Source organism: Aquarana catesbeiana, linkage group LG04, assembly GCF_042186555.1.
Source record: "Aquarana catesbeiana isolate 2022-GZ linkage group LG04, ASM4218655v1, whole genome shotgun sequence".
In the NCBI taxonomy this organism is placed as follows: domain Eukaryota; kingdom Metazoa; phylum Chordata; class Amphibia; order Anura; family Ranidae; genus Aquarana; species Aquarana catesbeiana.
Window position 1 is genome coordinate 644129688 of NC_133327.1, and position 22634 is coordinate 644152321.

Consider the following 22634-nt stretch of genomic DNA (forward strand, 5'->3'; position numbering starts at 1 on the left):
CAGTTAACGTGGTCCTAAATGTATAGGGAAATCCTTCTGTAGCGAGCAGGCTGTAAAGTGGCAGAAGAGATCTGAAGAGATAGCAGTTTGTAGAACTGTACAAAAAAAAAGTGGCAACCACCCCAATCTGTAACTGTGTAACAGTTAAAGTTAAAAACAGAGGGTTTTGTTTGCACACATTTGCAAATATATGCTTAAGCCACTGTGCCCATTGCCAAGGGGCCTCTGGATATACTGCGGCCCTAACTCTAAATTTCCAGAGCCTCCAAAACCCTCTGTTTTTAACGTAAACCCTGTTAGAAAGGGCCAATTCGATTGTTTTGCAGGCTGGTTGGTAAGCGTGCTGGGAAATCTTTTGTTTTTGATGTGCATTGCCCTTCCATGTGCACCTTGCTACAGAGGCCAGTTATAGATTGGGGTGCTTGGTTTTTTGTTCAGTTGGATGAATTGGGTGCAGGGATGCATGGGATGCCTTCGCTGCCATTGTGCTCTTGCTGGGCGTCACGTGCATCCCTGTGCCTTTAAAGGAAGGGTGGGCTCCGTCCTGGCATACCTGCCCTTAATTTATCTATTCGTATATTTGCTCCTACTGTGGAGGCTCTAGAAATTTAGAGTTAGGACCGCAGTATACAGAGGTCCTTTGGTGTGGGCACTGTAGCTTACGCATATATTTGCAAATGTGTGCAAAAAAAAAAAACACCTCAGTTTTTAGACAACTTTCACACCGAGCTGCGGGGGATGGGGGGGTGGGGGCTATTAAAACTGCCCCTCTAGCAGCCAAAAAGGGGTTAAATCTGCCCGCAAAACGCTGCCAAAGCGTACATGATTCTGAGCATGAGTGGACTTTTGTGCGACGGACTTGCGTACACACGATCGGAAAGTCCGACAACAAAAATTTGTTGGAGGAAAATTTGAGAACCTGCTAGCCAACATTTGTTGGCGGAAAGTCCGACAACAAATGTTCGATGGAGCATACACATGGTCGGACTTTCCGCCAACGAGTTCAACATCCAACATTTGTTGTCGGAAAATCTGATCGTGTGTACGGGGCATTAGACAGGACCAATTTGGTTGTTTTTCAGGCTGGTCAGTAAGTGTGCTGGGAAATCTTTTTGTTTGTTTGTGATAGCTGTTTGTAGGTCTCTTTTTTATACTGAATTAGCCATAAAGTTTCTTAAGCTGAACCTGTATCAAAAATGTAAGTGTTATAATACAGCATGATCAAAACAAAATCTTAGATCATGCTAAACCTAAGACCTTAGTGCATTAAAGAGCCAGCCAATCATCAGCAGTGATCTCCTCCATTTGCAGAGACCCCCTGAACCAATTCCTTGCCTCTGATTAACAAGGCACTCTCAGGAGCTGGGATCCTGTTGTTGCAGCTGCAGGTAGATTTTTAGCACTCCTTCACCCATTTTCATAGACTATGTTTGCTGCATTTTAAAAGGACAAGTCCAGCCTGAGCTCATTCGGCTGGGCTTCTCCTATGGGTCACAGGAGTGCAATTTGTTTTGCATTCCTGTGACCCGTTTTCAGCAGAGAGAGTGGTCTGAAGTCCACTCTCTGCTGGCGTCACCAAGATCAGTTCAGGCACCGTGTTATCCCGACTCTGGATCTGCCAGGTGCCTGGACTAATATGCGTCTCAGTCTCTCAACGAGTTGCTAAGAGTCTGAGACGGTTGCTCCCTGCCCCTCCACAGCTCAGCTCTACAATGAGAGTGGAGCAGAGCAGAAGAGCTGCTGACAGGCAGCAGCTCTCCGCTTGGGGAGGTGAGAGAACCGAGCCATAGGCAGTGTTCGGTGGCTCGGTTCTCAGCGGAGCGTCGGCAGGGGACAGGTGCAGCATCGGACCGATGCTGCATCCACCTAGGTAAGTATGATTATGGGATAAAAAAAATCCCATACTTCTCTTTTAATGTTTAGTCCTTTTGCTCCTATGTTGTAAGAGAGTAGGGCTTCTGGGTATACAGGGGGGAAATTACCTCTCCCACACAATAGTGTTCAGGCCTCGTGGTCAATTACCAGGCCCAAGCACTATTACGTAGGAGGAGGGGAGCAGCGACATCATCCCCCTGGGTAAGCCCTGAAACCATCCAATAAGAGTGGACATATGCAGTATTGAAGGAGCATGGACGGGTGAGCATATTTTTCTGGGGTATGGATCAGAAGGCACTGTCTTTTTACAAAAAATGTTGGCTGGTGTATAAAGTCTACCATGGAGTCCTCAATCTTTTACTGAGGAGACTTTCCCTTCAATTCTATTTCCACTGGCAGGAAGACACAGAGACAGAAGCTGCTGAGAAATCTCTCCAAAAAGACAACAAAAACATTTTAATGCAGCAAAGTGGGGGAAGATTACAACCTACGTTCATCTCTTGTTCTGGTGTCACAGGGATAAAAAAATAAGGGGAACTCTACCAAATGGGTTTTTACTGCAAGTGGAAATTCTATCTCCTCCCAGTGTGTTAAAAACTAAATAAAAAATTATAAAAACACACACACATATATATATAATGTTTTGGCCAGAGATGGGCTTTAATCAACACACAGTGCTTTATAACAGTACCTCTACCAAGGAAGGCCAATTATATAACCCCTCTTTCTCTTCTCAGTTATAAGGGCTTTCACACAACACACTGTATCCATGCACTAAAATACAATTTTAATTGCACCTCAAGGTACATATGCAGTGAACTATAGCCAGAACAACACAGGGATGCAAATGTACTGTGTGTTGCATTGTTAAAGATTGTCTTGTGTTCAGACCCCATTTAAAATGAATGGGCTCCTCAATGCAACCCCTCCCCCCCGGGAGGTCTGCTCATGTATGGTCAATCATAAGTACTTACCGACAGACTGTATGCAGGTTCAAGCAGCACTGGAACAGAAAGTTTTCCTTGAAGGTTCAGCTTTGTTAAATAGAAAACCTTTTCCCCCACAATTCTCTCCTTTTTTATTCGACGTACCAGGTACAGTCTGAAACGGATGGCATAATTTGCAATCATCTCCGATTCTATGTGATTAAACTTGAAGGCCTCTGAGAAGACTGGGCAAGGCCCCTTCTGAATCCCTGTTTTGGATCTCTGCTTTTTCATGGGTAGCAGAACAAGATGGACCTGCCAGGAGTTACTATTCCCAGTCCTGTTGTATGTGGGCAGGTCGGTGACAGCTGTCACTGTGACAAGAAGTTTCTGCTCTTGTGAATCATAGTCAAAAGTTACATCCAATGTGCCATATTTAGCTACTGGCTCCGGATCAAAAGACTTAGGAAGCTGTGAAGATGATCCTCTGGCTGACAAATCCTAGGGAAGAAAAATATGCATGAATTTATTTATTCGTCTTACTTTTAGATCTTTTAGAAAAAATAAAAAACAAAACCATTCTTAGGCATGGAAATTCCTTGTACATTGTAAAGGATGTACCTCAAAAAAAAACAAAAACGAAAGAACAGTAGAAATAGCAATAAGCTACACAAATTTGTCAACAGGGTAACACAGACAATGCAGCTAAACCTGAAAATAAACCTTTTAGAAATTCATAGAATATATTAGAGTTTTATTTCCCCTTTAGCTAAGAACATGTCAAACTTGACGGTTAAGTAGGCCCCAAATTATTGTTAGCGCCTCTGGGCATTCACCGTCACTTAGGGAATTTGCAGCTGGCAGAGTGATTGGCACTAAGTCTGAATCAATGAAAAATTATTAAGTAAATGTCAGGGTGTGAAAGAAGGAGGGCTGTTTTTACAGTTAGTAAAGTTGCAGGCAGAAATCTTGGTGTGCAAAAGGATTGCAAGTTTTTCACCTTGAACAGAGCTGTAACCCTGGCATTACTAGGGGAGCCTGTGTACAACGGTTCATATATGTATCATAAACCTGTTAAACAGTTACAAATATAATACATGTCTATTAGTTACATGTTTTTTTTCTGGCTTAAAGTGAACCTGCGCATTAACCATGCAGGCAAATGAACAGGTGCACTTTAAAACCCCGTCTCTCCAGCAGCAAATACTCACCTTTTCTTTGTTCCTTTCCATTCCATTTGACATTTAGAAGCGATCAAAGGCCTTCTTCTGGGTAATGGGGAGCATGTGTCTCATCCAAATGACAATGCTTGTTGTTGGCCTGCTGCTGTCACATGAGGGTGGAGACAGTCAGCCCTGTGTAAGCTCATGTCCAGCTGGCGTACCACCGCAGGGGAGGGAAAGGAAAGTAAGCATATGCCGCTTGAGGGTGGGACTAGCACCTACTGTACATGTTGCTTTGCCCTAAATGGGCAAAACCCAAGTTAATTTAAAAAGAAAAAAAATCTGACACCTGTACTGAGAAAGGCACAGGGTCTACCACTGATGATCACTGAGGTTAGCTGCCTTACAGCCTATTTAATGGGTTCCAGGCTTCTGACCGTGACCAAGTAATTCTAACTTGTCTTGTATAATTGCTCCAGCTCAATATTATAGAAAGCACTGATCTCACAGACATCCAGTCCACTCGCATTTTAAGGAGATCTGCATTGGCAATCTACATATTTTTTTTACGCTATTCAACACATTAATCATTTTTATACTAGACATATTAATGGAAATCCCCGGCAAATAAATTAGCTTTACAATGTTTCTGATTAGTTGTACCACTTCATAGCTTGTTATATCTTTAGGATGAACAAATGGGCATATTAATAGCTAAGTGGTTAGCACATGAGTAGTAGTTCTGGGTCAAATGAGGGGTTATATATATATATATTTTTTTTTTTTTTTTTTTTTTTTAATGCAATGCACTACTGAGTGTGGTGGTGTGCTACAATACAGGTGTGCGTTGCCCTTTAGCATTGGGATGCTATTTAGAATGAATGGCACAGCAACGCAGCAAAAGAAGTGTGAATCCAGCCTCAGTGTAAACAATAAACTGCTTTAGGCTATAAAGATACACTAATACAGAATTGCACTGTAAGTAAAACTTAAATTTTATATTTTGTTGTCCACAGTAAGCAATTAGAATTCCTGTTTACAATTTTTGCAAAATTAATGTGGAACCTGAATGGTTGTCAATGGCAAAAACTCCACTTGCGTGCTCCCTTTACTGTATTATTTATAATAATGATCTACTAGGACACCCAGATCCTTCGCCACCATCTACTCACTCAGCGGTTCTCCTCCTACAATGTATAATGCATGCATGTTTTTAGCCCCCATGTGCATAACTTTACATTTATCAACATGAAGTTACTTTTGCCACATAGTTTCCCAATTAAATAGCCCAATTGAGGTTGACTTGTAAGTTGGAGACATTCTGCAAGGTAGTCATTCAACTACATAGCTACATATCAAAATATAACATCATGCTGAAATGATCAAGAACAAGGATTGCAACTATACATCACTGTATGAGGAAATCCAAAAAGAAGGAATAAATAACAAGAAGGGAGGATTTGGGAGAGAAAAACACATAAAATAGCAGTAAAGAGGAAAACAACACTTTAACTCCACTTGTCTTACATCCTTACTATGCCATCCTTGAGATGCTTAACAATAAATATTGCAAATATGAAAAATAAACCTGAGCTTCAAATTTGTGGTACCAAGGCAATACGGTTGATTCAAATGCTTTAAGGTTTATACCCATTTTTCTTCTTCCATAATGTTATGTACCCTAGTCAACCATTCTCTTCACATGGGAGAGCCCTAGGTGATTTCCACAGCAATGGGATTAAGCATTCAACAAATGTGGTAGGAGGGTGCTCTTGTATGAGCCAACAGGCAAGAGGGTAGCATTGGAATAAGGCCAACAAAGGGTCATCTGGAACATGTTGTTTTGTGGCTTTCTCAACGAGGTCTCGGATCTCCTTCCAGAAGTATTCTGCTGACATCTTTTTTTTTTCATAAAAAGATATCAGCAGAATCCTTCTGGATGGAGATCAGAGACCTCATTGAGAAAGCCACAAAACAACATATCCCTTTGGTGTTTTTTTTTTCTTTAATCAGTTGACTGGTCAAGGTGATCCTCCAGCTTTAGTACTGTACTTCTGATCATTTAACCGGGAGGTAAATCTGGAGTTTTGACTTTAGAGGCTGTACACTCAGTGATTAGAAAGTATTGAAGCTTAGAGATTGGAATGGCAGCCAGGAAACTTGAATTTTTAGAAAGAAATCAGCAATAACAGTAGAGCACATCCGAATTTGCCAGACTTGCTGGTTGGAAGCTGAACATTGGGAACTTTGAGTAAAGAGTGTGAACAAGTTTTGCTTTTGACTGCTGGTGATTGCTGTGTGTGCATTTTTAGGTTCTTTTTGGGGATTTTCCTTGCAGCTTTTTAAACACCGTTTCTGTCATTTTTTAAACAGCCTTTTTTTTTCCTTCCTTCAGCCTACTAATTAAGGGGAGTGGTTAATTGGTCACAGATGCTTGAGGCCTATATAATTTTCTGTAGAACTCATTGTGAGCCTGCTCATCTTTGAGCTTGCCACCTTTTTGCTTGCTGGAACTTAGACCAAGTGGAACTGGAATAAGTGGTGAGTTAAAAACCAGAGTTGAAACCAGGAGGTTATAACAGGAGTCATCAAACCTGTAAGTAGCATCTGAAATTTCCTGTTAGTAATATTATTATTGTAACCGTAGGGGTGACCGTAGACACTGACAAGCCCTGCAAGTGTCAGATTGCATGGGAGATTGAGCAGAGCAGTCATAACCAGTTAACATAAAACAAAACAAAAAAAAGACTTACTGTGTCTAGCGGGGACGCTGTGTATTGTGGAGTAACTGTTTTTGTTGAGTATTGGGAGTACCTGAGTATTGTGTGTATTGTGAGTACCTTGTGTGTATCTGAGTAGTCTGTGTGTATACATGGACTGTGAGTACACGGGTGCTGCGAGTGCGCGTGGACTGTGAGTCCATGAGTGCTGCGAGTGCATGTGGACTGCGAGTGCACGTGGACTGAGTACACGAGTGCTGTGAGTGCATGGGTGCTGCGAGTGCACGTGGACTGTAAGTGCACGAGTGCTGCGAGTGCACATGGACTGAGTACCCGGGTGCTGTGGGTGCATGTGGACTGTGAGTACATCGGTGCTGCGAGTGCATGTGGACTGCGCGTGCATGTGGACTGAGTACATGGGTGCTGCGAGTGCACGTGGACTGTGAGTACACGGGTGCTGCGAGTGCACGTGGACTGTGAGTACACGGGTGCTGTGAGTGCACGTGGACTGTGAGTACACGAGTGCATGCGGACTGTTTTGTTGAGTATCAGTGTCAGGAAGCTAGTTGTTAGTTAATTTTGGACAGGGTATAATCCCCAATCCTCATTAAATTAGTAGGTACGATGACTGGTGGGTGTGGAGATGCGACTCAGTGTACATCTTGTGGTATATATTCAATCCTTGATCATCCGGTCAAGGGCGAATACTGCTGTGCAAAATGTAAGCATGTTGTTTCCCTGGAAGCTCAGGTTCTAAATCTAGGGAAGCAACTGTCAGCACTGAGAAGACCCTCCATACTAAAGGAGAGCTGTGAACGTACCTGGCAGGTGCCGGCAGGGGCCAGCACAGAGGCGGGTGTAGACACAGAGGTGCAAGCACTAGAAAAGAGTAGATGGGTGACAGGAAGGTTAGAGGGAAAGTGCCAGGGAGGCAGATCCTGGGCTGGAACATCCCAATAAGTACGCTTCATTGAGTGATGTTGGTGAAACCAGTCAGGGACCAGCACTGCTAGAGCTGAGGGACGCCCGTAGCTGCCAGGGGAAGAACTCCTTCAGTGAGTGTGGGGGGAATCGAAGGGAAAGGAAAGACAGATTCTGGTGGTAGGGGACTCAATTCTTAGAAGGACAGAGAGGGCAATCTGTCACAAAGACCTGAAGCGCCGAAATGTATGCTGTCTACAGGGCGCTCGGGTTCGGGACATCACGGATCCAGTGGACAGATTACTGGGAGGGGCTGAGGAAGACCCGGCTGTTATGGTGCACGTTGGCACCAATGACAAAGTCAGAGGTAGATGGAGTGTCCTAAAGAAAGATTTTAGGGACTTAGGAGCTAAATTGAGGAAAAGGACCTCCAAAATAGTATTCTCAGAAATACTACTGGTACCTCGAGCCATACCAGAAAGGCAGAGGGAGATTAGGCAAGTAAACAAGTGGCTGAGGAGCTGGTGTATTAAGGAGAGGTTTGGGTTCCTGGAGAATTGGGCCGACATCTCAGTCGGTCACCAGTTCTATATAAGGGACGGACTGCACCTAAATGAGGAGGGTGCAGATCTGCTGGGAGTGAAGATGGCCGAAAAGTTAAAGGGGCTTTTAAACTAGGCAACGGGGGGGAGGGTTCAAAGGTAGAGATGGTCAGAGCGGAACATATTCCAGAGGGTAATATTGGGGCCATTAGTGGTAGGTTGACTAAAGCACATAAATCCGAGGTAAGTATAATAACAAGTCCCATTTACAACCTCGGAACACCCTATAAGAAGACAGTATGCGACCGGAATAGGAAACATAAGGGGAATACAAAGACACTGAATTTCAAAAGAGCCAACTTCCCTAAACTACGAACCTTGCTAGACAATATAAATTGGGAGAAAACCTTAGTAACAAAGAACACGGAGGAGAGATGGGCTTGCTTTAAAAGCATATTAAATAAGGGCATTAGCCAGTGCATCCCATTGGGAAATAAATTTAAAAGAGCGAACAGAAGTCCTGGATGGCTTAACTCCAATGCAAAAATGCATATAAAAACAAATGAGAAGGCCTTCAAAAAATATAGGGCTGAGGGATCATCATCAGCATTCAGACTTTACAAAGAATCCAACAAGAAATGTAAGGGTGCAATTAGAGCGGCTAAGATAGAACATTAAAGACACACAGCAGAGGAGAGCAAAAAAAAAAAAACCCAAGAAATTCTTTAGATATAAACAGTAAAAGCGAGAGGACAGACCATTTTGTCCCCATAAAGAATGAGGAAGGGGATCTGGTTACGAAGGATGGTGAGATGGCAAAGGTATTGAATTTATTCTTCTCCTCAGTCTTCACGAGGGAATTGGGGGGCTTCAGTAACCAAAACTGTAGTATTTATCCTCATGACACATCACAGGAAGCACCCTCATGGCTAACAGAGGACAGAATTAGAAATAGACTTGGGAAACGTAACATTAATAAGTCACCGGGACCAGATGGCTTGCACCCGAGGGTCCTTAGAGAACTCAGTCAAGTAATTGACAGACCATTGTTCCTAATTTTTACTGACAGTCTACTGACTGGAATGGTACCAGCTGATTGGAGAAAAGCCAATGTAGCACCAATATTTAAAAAAAGGGCCAAAATACATCCCTGAGAATTACAAACCAGTTAACCTAAAATCAATAGTATGCAAGCTCTTGGGGATGAAAAGGGACTATACACAAGATTTTAGTAATTAAAACTGTATCGTTAGCAGTAATAAGCATGGATTCATGAAGAATCGTTCTTGTCAAAAAAATCTATTAACCTTCTATAAGGAGGTGAGCTGCCATCTAAATAAAGGAAGGCCTGTAGACGTGGTGTATCTGGATTTTGCAAAAACATTTGACACGGTTCCCCATAAACGTTTACTGTACAAAGTAAGGTCAGTTGACATGGACTAAAGGGTGAGTACATGGATTGAAAACTGGCTACAAGGGCGAATTCAGAGGGTAGTGATAAATGGAGAGTATTCAAAACGGTCAGGGGAGGAAAGTCGGGTCCCCCCCAGGGATCTGTCTTTGGACCAATCCTATTTAATTTATTCATAAACGACCTGGAGGATGGGGTGAACAGCTCAATCTCTGTATTTGTGGACGATACTGTGACAGACCTAGAAGGGACAGAGGCTTTTGGAGGGGACTGAATGCTAGCCTCTTGCTTACTGATCATGGGCCCTGGCATTTGGGGGAACGGTGCTTTTTGTGAGCTGTATGCCTGGGGACCCTTGAGGTGGTGTCACTTTGGATTCAGGTCCATATCCCCTAAGACACACAGACTCTGGGAACCCTGTATATGCCAAATTAGAAATAGTGACTGATTTATACTATTGGGACCTTAGTTAGTCAACTTTTGATGGGGGAGAAATGTGACAGAAGCTTTTGGAGGGGACTGAATGCTAGCCTCTTGCCTACCGACTATGGGCCCTGGCATTTGAAGGAGCTACAAGCATTTAGGAAGATATTCTGTTATGTAATGCAAAAGTACATTATTAACCACCTCACTCCCGCCCGCCGTCATATGACGTGACGGACGTTGAGCGGGTATATCTGAATGATGCCTGTAGCTACAGACATCATTCAGATATTGCCGGTTTCAGCTGGCGATTCCCTACACCATAAGAACGTTCATAGTTCCGCCGCTTGATCATTCTTACGGAGGCAGAAGGGGACGTCCCCCCCTCCTGCCGCCCTCCGGTGCTTCTACCGACTCACCGCTACGATCGGTGAGTCGGACAGAGGATCCGCCGCCCCCGGATGTTGATCATAGAGATTTCTGGCGGACCAGATGGTCGCCAGAGTCTCTATGATCGTCGGAGGCCAGGCGCGATGTTATGACGTCACGCCCGGCCTCTAGTGGTGAGATGTGGGGTCTTATTGACCTCATATCTCACTATAAAGAGGACCTGTCATGTCATATTCCTATTACAAGGGATGTTTACATTCCTTGTAATAGGAATAAAAGTGATCACATTTTTTTTTTCAAAAAAGTGTCAAAATAAAAAAAAGAATGTATAATTAACAATAATAATTTTTTTTTAAAAGCGCCCCTGTCCCCGTGTGCTCGCAGGCAAAAGCGAACGCATACGTAAGTCCCGCCCACATATGGAAACGGTGTTCAAACCATACATGTGAGGTAATGACGCGAACATTGGAGCGAGAGCAATAATTTTGTCCCTAGACCTCCTCTGTAACTCAAAACATGCAACCAGTAAAAAAATTTCAAGCGTAGCCTATGGGGATTTTTAAGTACCGAACTTTGGCGCCATTCCACGAGCGTGTGCAATTTTGAAGCGTGAGATATTAGGTATCTATTTACTCTGCGTAACTTCATCTTTCAAAATATGCAAAAACATTGGGCTAACTTTACTGTTTTGTTTTTTTTAAAAGCACAAAACTGTTTTTTTCCCCAAAAAAACGCGTTTGAAAAATTGCTCCGCAAATACCGTGCGAGATAAAAAGTTGCAACAACCGCCATTGTATTCATTAGGGTCTTTGCTAAAAAAAACATATATAATGATTCTATGTAATTTTCTAGCAAAAAAATTATGATTTTTAAAAGTAGGAGAGAAATGTCAGAATTGGCCTGGGTGGCAAGTGGTTAAGGAGGCCATGATGGTCTCTGCATGCTTATGGCTCATATAGCAGATGTATGTGAAAGGAATGCTGATTCATGAGATCTGGAAAGCCCTGGGTCTCCTGTTGTCCACTAGTGTGGCTTCCAAAGCCCCGTACACACGGTTGGATTTTCAGATGGAAAATGTTTGATGGGAGCTTGTTGTTGGAAATTTCGACCGTGTGTAGGCTTCATTGGACATTTTCCATCGGAATTTCCGTCACACAAAATTTGAGATCTGGATCTCAAATTTTCCGACAACAAAATCCGTTGTCGGAAATTCCGATCGTGTGTACACAATTCCGACGTACAAAGTTCCATGCATGCTCGGAATCAAGCAGAAGAGCCACACTGGCTATTGAACTTCCCTTTTCTCGGCTCGTCGTATGCGTTGTACGTCACCGCGTTCTTGATGTTCGGAATTTCCGACAAGATTTGTGTGACCGTGTGTATGCAAGGCAAGTTTGAGCCAACATCCATCGGAAAAAATCCATGGATTTTGTTGTCGGAATGTCCGATCGTGTGTACGGGGCATAAAAGTATTTCACCCATTGTTGTTTGTGCTAATTAACCTTGCTATTGTATGAAGGAGTTCTGTGTTGATATTTATGATAATGTGTATTGCATAGTTGGTGAGCTAGGAGATGTGAAGTCTACCCTAAAAGGTCATATCTCTGAGTCACCTAGTCTGGGTAAATGATTTAGTAAACTAGCTGTTAATTAGGTTTCTGGTTACAGGTGTATTGTTAGAGTAATATAAGCAGGAGGGAGGAACCTCCTCTTTAACTGTATATAAGACTTGTATTCTGGTTCTAATAAAGAGTTCATGTTCAGCAACTAAACAAGTATCGTCTTGTTTTGTGCTTGGGAACGGTTGGAATATCTGATATCTATATTCAGACTGGGAGGAAGTGGTATATGACGAAAGCACTCAAGCGGAGTGGGACGTTTTGTTACAGATACTAAGCTAAGCAGGGCAACAACTTCTCAGCAGGATGTGGAAACCTTGCAAGTAGATCTAAACAAATTAATGGGGTGGGCAACTACAGGGCAAATTAGGTTTAATGTGGAAAAATGTAAAATAATGCATTTGGGTGGCAAAAATATGAATGTAATCTACTCACTGGGGGGAGAACCATTGGGGGAATCAAGGATGGAAAAGGACCTGGGGGTCCCAGTAGATGATAGGCTCAGCAATGGCATGCAATGCCAAGCTGCTGCTAACAAATCAAACAGAATATGCATTAAAAAGGGGATAAAGCGGTAATTTTCCCACTCTACAAGACTCTGGTCTGGCCGCACCTGGAGTATGCTGTCCAGTTCTGGGCACCAGTCCTCAGGAAGTATGTGTTGGAAATAGAGCAAGTGCAGAGAAGGGCAACAAAACTAATAAAAGGGACCGGAGGATATTAGTTATGAAGAAAGGTTACAAGCACTGAACTTATTCTCTCTGGAAAAGAGACGCTTGAGAGGGGATATGATTTCAATTTACAAATACCGTACTGGTGACCCCACAATTGGGATAAAACTTTTTTGCGGAAGGGAGTTTAATTAGACAGGTGGCCACTCATTAAAATTAGAAGAAAATAGGCTTGAACTGTGTAGAGGGTTCTTTACTGTAAGAGCGGCAAGGATGTGGAATTCCCTTCAACAGGTGGTGTTTTCAGCGGGGAGCATCAATAGTTTCAAGAAACTATTAGATAAGCACCTGAACGACCACAACATACAGGAATATACAATGTAATATTGACATAAAATCACACACATAGGTTGGACTTGATGGACTTGTGTTTTCAACCTCACCTATTTTTCAAGTTTCAACCTCACCTATTTTTCAAGTTTTCAACCTCACCTACTATGTAACTTCTAATTTCTATCTAACAGCCCCCCCCCTATTTCTGCTTTTATTGTGAGGGCAATTTGAAAGTTGGAGCCAGATAGCAACATATAGGTATTTATCCATATAGAAATAGGAATAGGCTGTAGAGACCTTGATCCAAAATGTGCCATTATGGAGGTAAATAAGAGATGGTTCACAGAACAATATCCATGGGAAGTGATCAGGTGGGTGTTACCACTGTTGACGTCTTGCTGAAAATATCTATTTGCCTGGCTGTTCTACTCGCTCACTATTTAAGTACTTAATGGGGTTGATTTACTAAAACTAAAGAGTGCAAAATCTGGTGCAGCTGTGCACGGTAGGCAGTCAGCTTTTAATTTTAGCTTGTTCAAATAACCACTTTAAAACTGGGCACTAAAAAAGAAACAATGCTGATGTACTGATGGTCTATTTCATTTCTTGAGGCCCAAAAATTCAGGACAGTACAGATATCCCTCAAATTAGCCCCTTTTGGAAAGTAGACAGTCCAAGGTATTTAGTAGGAAGCGTGGCAAGTTTTTAAAATTTGTAATTTATTTGTATTTTTTTAACATACTGTCACTAGTGCAGTACAGCAGTACAGCAGTACAGCATCATCATATAACTGGTGTGGCGGTGATCAGGAACACTGACTGATGACAGTGTGGAAAAGAAAAGTAATAATTTTTTCAATTTTTTATTACATATTTTTGAAAAAACGTCTTTGATTTTATTTTGACAAGAGCAATATAATGTTACCATAGTAACATTGTACTACTCTGGAAAACACATTCTTCTTTCACTTCCTGTCCCATAGACACAGCAGAAAGTAAGAGAAGAATTCTCCAAAGTGAGGGAATATCCCTCTTTTAAACAGCTGTTGTTAGAACAGGTTCCCTGCACTGAACAATCTTCCCTCACCTCCTGTTCTGGAGGACAGAGAATGGTCACCAGGACAAACATGTAGAAAGTATTAATTTCTCCATCGGCAAACAAACAGGGTGCTTTGCTTCATTAAGTGCAAAAAAAGTCTCTTGTGTGGAGTTTTCATTATCTTCACAATACAATAGCATTCATTTGTATGTTTTTCACTCCACGAGGGTGGTAGGGTGTGGATTTTCAGGCCTACCCTAAAATCTAGGGGGAGGATTTGTGGTCCTTAGGTTGCTTCTTCACCTGTCCTGGGTGTCTCTCCAGGAGAGCCACTAACCTAGTACTTGGTGGTTGGCTTCACAACAAGAGGGATCGGCAAAGCCTTTTGGAAGGTGACCCAGAGTGCTTTGCCCCTGTCAGGAGCTTTGTGCCCCTGGGGGATTAAGGGAATGATCCTTCCTCTTCAGGGGGTGCCCAGTGACAAACCCTGTGAAATTTTGTGTGTGCTTCATATTTGGTTTACACAGTGTTTATGCACCTATCACAGGCTTGGTAAAAAACTGGACTTTTCATTTGTTTTCCTCAAAAATAAAAAAAACTTGAATTAATGGGATGTTACATACACTATAGTTTTAAAAGTATTGGGATGCCTGCCTTTACACACACATGAACTTTAATGGCATCCCAGTCTTAGTACGTATTGTTCCATATTGAGTTGGCCCACCCTTTACAGCTATAACAGCTTCAACTCTTTTGGGAAGTCTGTCCACAAGGTTTAGGAGTGTGCAGGCCAGTCAAGTTCATCCACCCCAAACCCACTCATCTCATGTCTTTATGGACCTTGCTTTGTGCAGCGGTGCGCAGTCATCTTGAAACAGGAAGGGGCCATCCTCCAACTGTTCCCACAAAGTTGGGAGTATGAAATTGTCCAAAATGTCTATGATGGACCTAGGTTGGACTTGATAGACAAGTGTCTTTTTTCAATCTCACCTACTATAATGCCTTAAAAGTTCCCTTCACAGGAACTAAGGGGCAAAGCCCAACCCCTGAAAAACAACCCCACACCATAATCTCCCCTCAACCAAATGATTTGGACCAGTGCACAAAGCAAGGTCCATACTGTAAAGACATGGATGAGCGAGATTGGGGTGGAAGAACTTGACTGGCCTGCAGAGTCCTGACCTCAACCCGACAGAACACCTTTTGGGATGAATTAGGGCAGAGACTGCAATCCAGGTCTTCTTGTCTAACATCAGTGCCTGATCTCACAAATGCACTTCTGGAAGAATGGTTAAAGATTCCCATAGACACACTCCTAAACTTTGTGGACAACTCAATATTGAACCCTATGGACTAATACTTGGATGCCATTAAAGTTCATGTGAGTGTAAAGGCAGACGTCCCAATACTTTTGGCAATATAGTGTACATTCTTCATGTTTTATACATAAAACTAGTAGGACAAATGAAAACATTTCCACAAAGCTGATTAAATGCTTTTATTGAAATTTAATTTCTTAGGACCACACTGCGTGATCCATATTTAAAATTAATATAATATTTACAGCTTAAAAAAAAGAGGAGCTTTTATTTCAAAACAATGCAACGCCAGGAAAACCTGTTTGACATTTACATAGGAGAACCAGTCAGAAAACACTCATCAATCCCTGATTAGAAGATATTTAAACCTTCCTAGTGACTTAGCTCCATCCAAAGAAGACAGCGTTAATTATTTCTCTCGCATTTGACATTTTTATTATTAATCTGATCTGTTCTGAACCTTTTCTCTATAATACTGTTAAGCTAAGACTGCTGTATCTGCTAGACTGGTGGTGTTAAAGGCTTATGTGAGTGAATGTGTTCCTGTGTAGAATATGAGATGACAAAAATGTTCTGGATAATAAGAAGCATCACGAAAACTTTGCACAGGAGAATAAAGCTTCACAGGTATATATACACACTTAGTTTGCCAACTCGTAACAAAAATTCTTTATGTAGTTAAGAGTTTAGAAAGCTGGTAATGGAGATACAGTATGCTTCCTGATTTCTGTGCTACAATGGTCATGTCTAAATGAATCATCATGTTGGATTTATTTATTAAATGGTCATTTGATTTAAACCTGAGACACACTTTATTGCAGCTCTGTATTCCTTTATACATTATCAAACTGATTTAACATATTTTTAAATATATGCAGTGTACCTGAAAATTACTTAGTATCAGCCTCATGCGAACTCTTATACAGCACAGTTCAGAGTGAGAGAGGAAGAAGCAGCACAAAATACCAATTAGTGTGCTGCAATGCTCGTACTAAAAAGGAACACGCTGAGAGAAGGAGAGAGCAGAGTGACTGAGAGATGAGCTCATCAGCTTGTTGTTTTTATATTTTCATTGGCTGGAGAAAGGACAGCCAGGTCAGGCAAGAGTTCGCCCTGACTCCATATAATCCACAGAACAAGGAGAGAAAAATGCCATGAAGGACCTTCATGACTAAGCCCCGTGGGTGGGGTGAAACATGTCAGGGGCATGGCCTGGATGGAGTTAGGCTGAGGCTGTTATCACCTATTAGACACTGGGCTTGTATTGTGTGCTGTGGCTGAGCTTTTTCTCTTCTTGCTCATGGCTGGAAGGACAGAAATACAAATCCTTTGGAAGATTAAACAGCTCCCATATATACATTTTATCTGTATATTGAGCTACTTGGCTTAGAAAACATTTGCAAATTACTATTCTTCTCTATTCTGTTATGGACTACCTAAACAACAAAATCTCAACCCAGTCCTGTCCTGGCCACTTCTGTCTACAACAGCAGCCCACTCTCATTCTCCCTGGACACATCTGTTCCCCTCGTGACATACAGATTTAGTCTACAACCCTGGCAAAAAGGTGACACAAAAAGGTGACACTAGAAGTCTCAAAGGACATAGTCATGCTTTATAAGAAGTGTGGTGTAAAACGTAATCATCGAGTATAAATCTGCTCTCCTAAAATATAATTCTTCCTTCTGTGCTGCCTAACAGACCTATCACATCTCTCACTATTCTCCTCTCATCTAGTCCTTATCAATCTATTTCTGTTTTTAACTTCCTACTTATTTCCCAATGCCGTTACTGACCAAATCCTTCACTGCCCAGGACTTTTTTTTTTCAATAAATGGCAAAGAAGAAAGATGCAGTTTATGATGAAATCTCCACTGTCCAGATATCTCCTCCACTTAACATACCATGTCTACAACCACTTTTATTTAATACTTTCCTTTTTTGACCCTGGGAGGAGAACAGGACAGGTTGCCAAATTTTTCTCTGATGCCTAAAGTATAAGTTTTTTTTAGTTTTGGTAGAGTAGACAGGGATTAGAACACGTGTGATATTGTTGTTAATTTTTTCCTCAGAAAAATAATAAAGGGGAAATTTTCCACTGGGAACACTAGTTCTGGTGACCTGTGTGTCCCAATGGAATTCCTCTAATTTGCAAGGATTTTTCACAGGGAAGTGAAAGGAAATCTCTGCAATGGGGCACAGATGGCAAAAAAAAAAAAAAAAACTGAAAGGGGTTATTATTCTCCATTACTCTTTCCAAAATAAAAATAAACATTTTGCCTATAGTTCTATTTTAACCATCTGCCCCCTGGACCCCGTTCCATGCAACGATTCAGGTCATCCTGTAGATGCTTTTTTTATGCTTTCTAACCCACATCTGCAATCTTTTCCTCCCTACTAGATACTTCCCCTTCCCTCTAAAATGTGCACTGGTTACCCTCATATCTAAGAAGCCCACACTGAACCCCACCAGCCTAAACTTCTTAAGTCCCATAGCTCTGCTCCAGTTTACCTTCAAACTTCTAGACTGCCTAATCTACATAATATTTCCTCCTCCCTGTGCTCCCTCCTCTGACTTCTCCCTCAGGATCCATACCACAACTATCAGTTCATCCCCTCATATCAGGATGCTAGGTGTATTCTTTTGGCTTCTCTTCTTGGCCCCACATCCAATCTATTTAAAAATCTTGCTGATTTCACATCTGCAACATTTCCAAAGTACACCTTCTCTTAACTAATGAAACCACCAAGCTACTAATCCACTCCCTTGTTATCTCTTGCCTTGACTACTGCAACTCCTTCCTTGTTGGCCTACCTCTACACAGACTATCCCCATCTCCAGTCTACCATGAATGCTGCTGCCCGACTCATCCACCTTTATCAACTATCCAGTGTCAGTCCCTTCACTGGCTTCTATTTGCCGAACAAATAAAATTCAAAATCCCAACAACATCCAAAACCATTAACAACTCTGCCCTGAGTTACATCACCAATTATCACCCAAACTATCCTCCTTGCTCTTTTCAACACCTCTCTCTAATCTCTTCAGCTAGCTCCTATCCATTCCGTTCCACCTTTAGATGATCCCTAAAAACATATATCTTCAGGGAAGCCTATCCAGCCTAAACCTAAAAATCTAACTTTTGTCGCCTACAACTTCTACTGTTGTCATCAACTCATTCCCTCACAGCTTCCCTTTAGCTTTTGTAATGCTTGACTCCCCCCAAACCACAACCCCACCCCACACACTTGATTTTAGATTGTAAAGTCTAACAAGCAGGGCCCTCCTAACCACCTTCTCTTAAAATGTTTTGAAACTGTACTGTCTCCCTTTATTTTGTAAATCTCTGCATCAAGCTGTTGATGCTATATACATGCTGTATAATACCAAACGCCTGCCCATGCACTGCATGTAAGTAAAAGGCTTCTTGGGATTTGTGGTTCTGTGGTTCTGGGGGGGGGGGGGCATATTGAGGTCATAGGGAGTACTAAAAGCTGAAAACCAGGAAAAAGGTAAACGTGATAAATTAATGCTAGAACATGATCTAGAGGGTGAGATTGAGGTTTAGTAGTCAATTTTGGTAATACCTGAAAATCTGATTTAAAGTTATGTTGCCATTTCATACAGCTATACAATGTTTCATGGAGTGTTCTTTACTGTTACTTACCTCTGGGCTTAGAACTGCTGTGCTGTCACTTGGGACATCTTCCTCATATGCCTTGTTTTGGAAGCTTTCTATTTCATGTCCCGTACTGCCCTCACTGGGGCACTTGTTATATGAGTATCTGGGACTATTGCTACCATGTGACAGTTCGCATTTACTGTCCCCAAGTTCAGAGGGCGTACAGGAGAGGCGAGGAGATCCACTGTCATCTTGGTAAGGCGGAGGCTGCAGTTCATCTAGTGGAGGTGTCCTCCTCATTCTTTGGATACTGTTAGCTGTAAATAACCAAATCCATTAGTGTTCTATAATCATCAAAGATCTAAGTCTTTTTACTGAGTTAAATGACTCGAAACTAAAACTGCATATTTACTGCAAGCTTCTGCTGACATGTTGAAAAAGAAGACATTGTCTTGTAATATACATCAAAAAAGTCACACGAACATAAGACATCAGAGGGATTTTGTATATCCATAGAAACCAAGAAGGCTGTCACTCAAATCTTACAGATCTACAGGGGAGACCTTCACAACAAGAAGGAGAATTGGACAGGCTGTTAATAGAGAACGTCACTTATAAAGCAATTAACAGTGACAGTCATTACTGGATACTTTAATCTACCAGATGTGGACTGACATGTCTCAGGGGCAGGTTTATCTGTGGAGTGGAGACATCAATTCATAGAGCAGAGAATTAAAAATGTAGAGAAGATCATTTGCAAAAAGGAATGCTATACTCACGGGAACAAAGCATGAGGGACAATTGTGGGTGAAAATCTGGGTTGCTGTGATCAAAAATTACCATAGCATTGTGCACAAGAGCTAGTACATAGCAATTCAATATTAGGCTTATGGTCTGCACTAAAGTGTCATTAAACCCACATTACAAACTACACATGGATCTTCACTACATATACAACAATGAGTAATGAATTCAGCTGGTGGATAGGCAGTGTTTGAATGTGTCAGCTCTGGTTCACATTGGTGCGATTTGACATGTCAAATCGGTGGCAATTGCACTGTTCTAAGTGTTGCGATTTGTATTGATATCAGTGCAGAAACCTGCACCGATGTCTCTGATGTTGCCCCCACAGTCGGGACTGACATGTGGGAATGAAATTGTGTGAATTCAGCTAAACAATTTCCTCCCGCTGTCAGTGTGAACTAGGGCTCAAACTGGGCCTTTTGTCTTTGTAATTCACCTGCTGCTAACCCAGGGACACCATTTCTTATCAAACTCCCTTAAGTTTACCTTCAAATATATGTAGAAATACAGATTTGCATATCTGCAAATAAACGAAAATAAAAAATACTAATTGTGGTTGCTATCAAATATTCGCAGCTGCAATCAAGAGTGTGGTTTCACCTTCTGACCCGGAAATTAGTCATTGTATGCGCCCGGAAGTTCCTGTGCTGGTCAGGATCTCCATCTAGGTGGACATGGCGAGGTCTCTTTAGCAAAGAGGAGGTGCTGCTCACTTGCTGGTTTTACACTATGGTAGTTTTCTCCTTTTCACTAGGTTAACTGCTGACCGTGAGACATTCAGGGAAGACCAAAGAGGAGGAGAGTTGCCATTTTGGTGGTTAAACAAAGAGACTGTGGCTGGGATATAAGCCTAAAGAAGAGCTGATCTCCTTAAAAAAGAGATCAGAGTAGCTGGTAAGTTATTTTCCAGGTGAAAGGACTTTCCTATCTCAAATCACTTTTTCCTACAGTGTTTTCCGGTTTGAAGTCACAATTATCTATGAAGGAGAGACTTCCCTTTAATGTGAACATTCCGTGACCAGCAACATTATCTGTTTAGAAAATCTGTGTGAATAATAATGTCTTCAATGACTTCTTTTTGACCGTATCATGGAACAATTGCATTAATACATTCCGGATCTATTACTGTGATGTAAATTGTTTTTCTATAGGTATTAGAACTTTCCCATTGATAGGGAGCAAATATGTCCCTTATGTGATAGGGACATCCCATCACTTACAGTGAATTATCAACATCTATATAGCGCAGTTTTTTTTCTTTGACATATACAACAGTCTAATAAAACATATACAGGACACATGGAAATAAGTGCCCCCAATACTGTTTTGTCTCCCATATACTCTCCAGTCATGTGACATCTGTTACTTGCTCTCCACCACATGGTGCAATCTGGGGAATGAGCAAGCGAGATCCCCCTGATGAAGCCGCATATTTCACTCCCGCAAGTGTAATGTGTCTTTATGTGCCCACACAGAGCTGATTGGCTAGCAGGAAAGAGGAAGCCCCATCAATCATCTTCTCTAGAGCCGCCTGTGAGCAGACACAAAGATCACATTGGGGAGAGGAGGGGGAGAAGGAGTATAGGTCACTTAATGTGCTACAGCTACCCCTCAAGTGATGAAAGAGTCACATGAGGACACCTCCAAAGGAAAATGAGAAGCATATGGCTTCCTCTTAGTAAAATTGCAGAGCACACGCACTGAGTGTCAAGACAGCACCCACAGGAACAGGTGCAATTGGGTTGCCACTAACAGTACGGAAGCCAATACACCCTAGATGTCAGAAAGCTTCTATAATCAGATACAGAATGGACTTAAAAAGAGATATACACAGAAAAAAAATTGACTTTACGTTTAAAGTCTGGGTTGTGTTGTGGTTAGTGCAACACATGGTATTGCGTTATGCATACGCACTCATTCTGGCACCCCCAAGGCAGTAAAGCAATGCACCATGAATTTCCATACACCACAACGTTATTAAAAACAGTGTCGATAAATTACATTGCACAGATCCCTTTAAAAATAATAGATTAGACTGATGAAATATTACATTTCCTGAAAAACTCATTATCACAATAAATCATAATGGAAATATTTTAGTTCATCAAAGGGCCCTATAAGTAAGAACTCTATGTTACCCTAAAGTTTGGCAAAACTTAGGAAGCTACTTGGATGAGCAAAACTTCTTTAACAACTTTAACAATGAAGATTTTACCCCCTTCCTGACCAGAGCACTTTTTGCGATTCGGCACTGCATCGCTTTAACTGACAATTGCACAGTCGTGCGACGTTGCACCCAAACTAAATTAACATCCTTTTTTTCCCCCACAAATAGAGCTTTCTTTTGGTGGTATTTGATCACCTCTGCGTTTTTTATTTTTTGCGCTATAAACAAAACAAGAGTGACAATTTTGAAGAAAAAGCAATATTTTTTACTTTTTGCTATAATAAATATCCCCCAAAAATATATAAAAAAACTAATTTTTTTCCTCAGTTTAGGCCAATATGTATACTTCTACATAAAGTTATAGCGGATACAAAATAGGGGATAGTTTTATGGCATTTTTATTATTTTTTTTTCTTTTATTATCCGCGATTTTTATCGTGACTGCGACATTATGGCAGACACATTGGAGACTTTTGACACTATTTTGGGACCATTGTCATTTATACAGTGATCAGTGCTATAAAAATGCACTGATTACTGTGTAAATGACACTGGCAGGGAAGGGGTTAAACACTAGGGGGTGATCAAGGAGTTAAGTGTGTTCTAGGGAGTGATTTCTGTCATGTCACTAGGCAGAATGGGGAAATGCCTTGTTTACATCTCCCTGTACTTCTGCTCCATGACAGGAT

General features: G+C 41.7%; 1 protein-coding gene across 1 annotated transcript in view; it reads right to left on the reverse strand.

Annotated features, from left to right (window-relative positions):
- SYT14 (synaptotagmin 14) overlaps window positions 1–22634 on the reverse strand; it is a 400327-nt gene that overhangs the window by 49211 nt on the left and 328482 nt on the right. Inside the window, exons 5-6 of the mRNA XM_073628430.1 lie at window positions 19020–19291; window positions 2850–3302 (exon numbers count right to left, since the gene is read on the reverse strand). Of these exons, the coding sequence (XP_073484531.1) occupies window positions 2850–3302; window positions 19020–19291 (725 nt within the window). The remainder of the gene's footprint in view (window positions 1–2849; window positions 3303–19019; window positions 19292–22634) is intronic.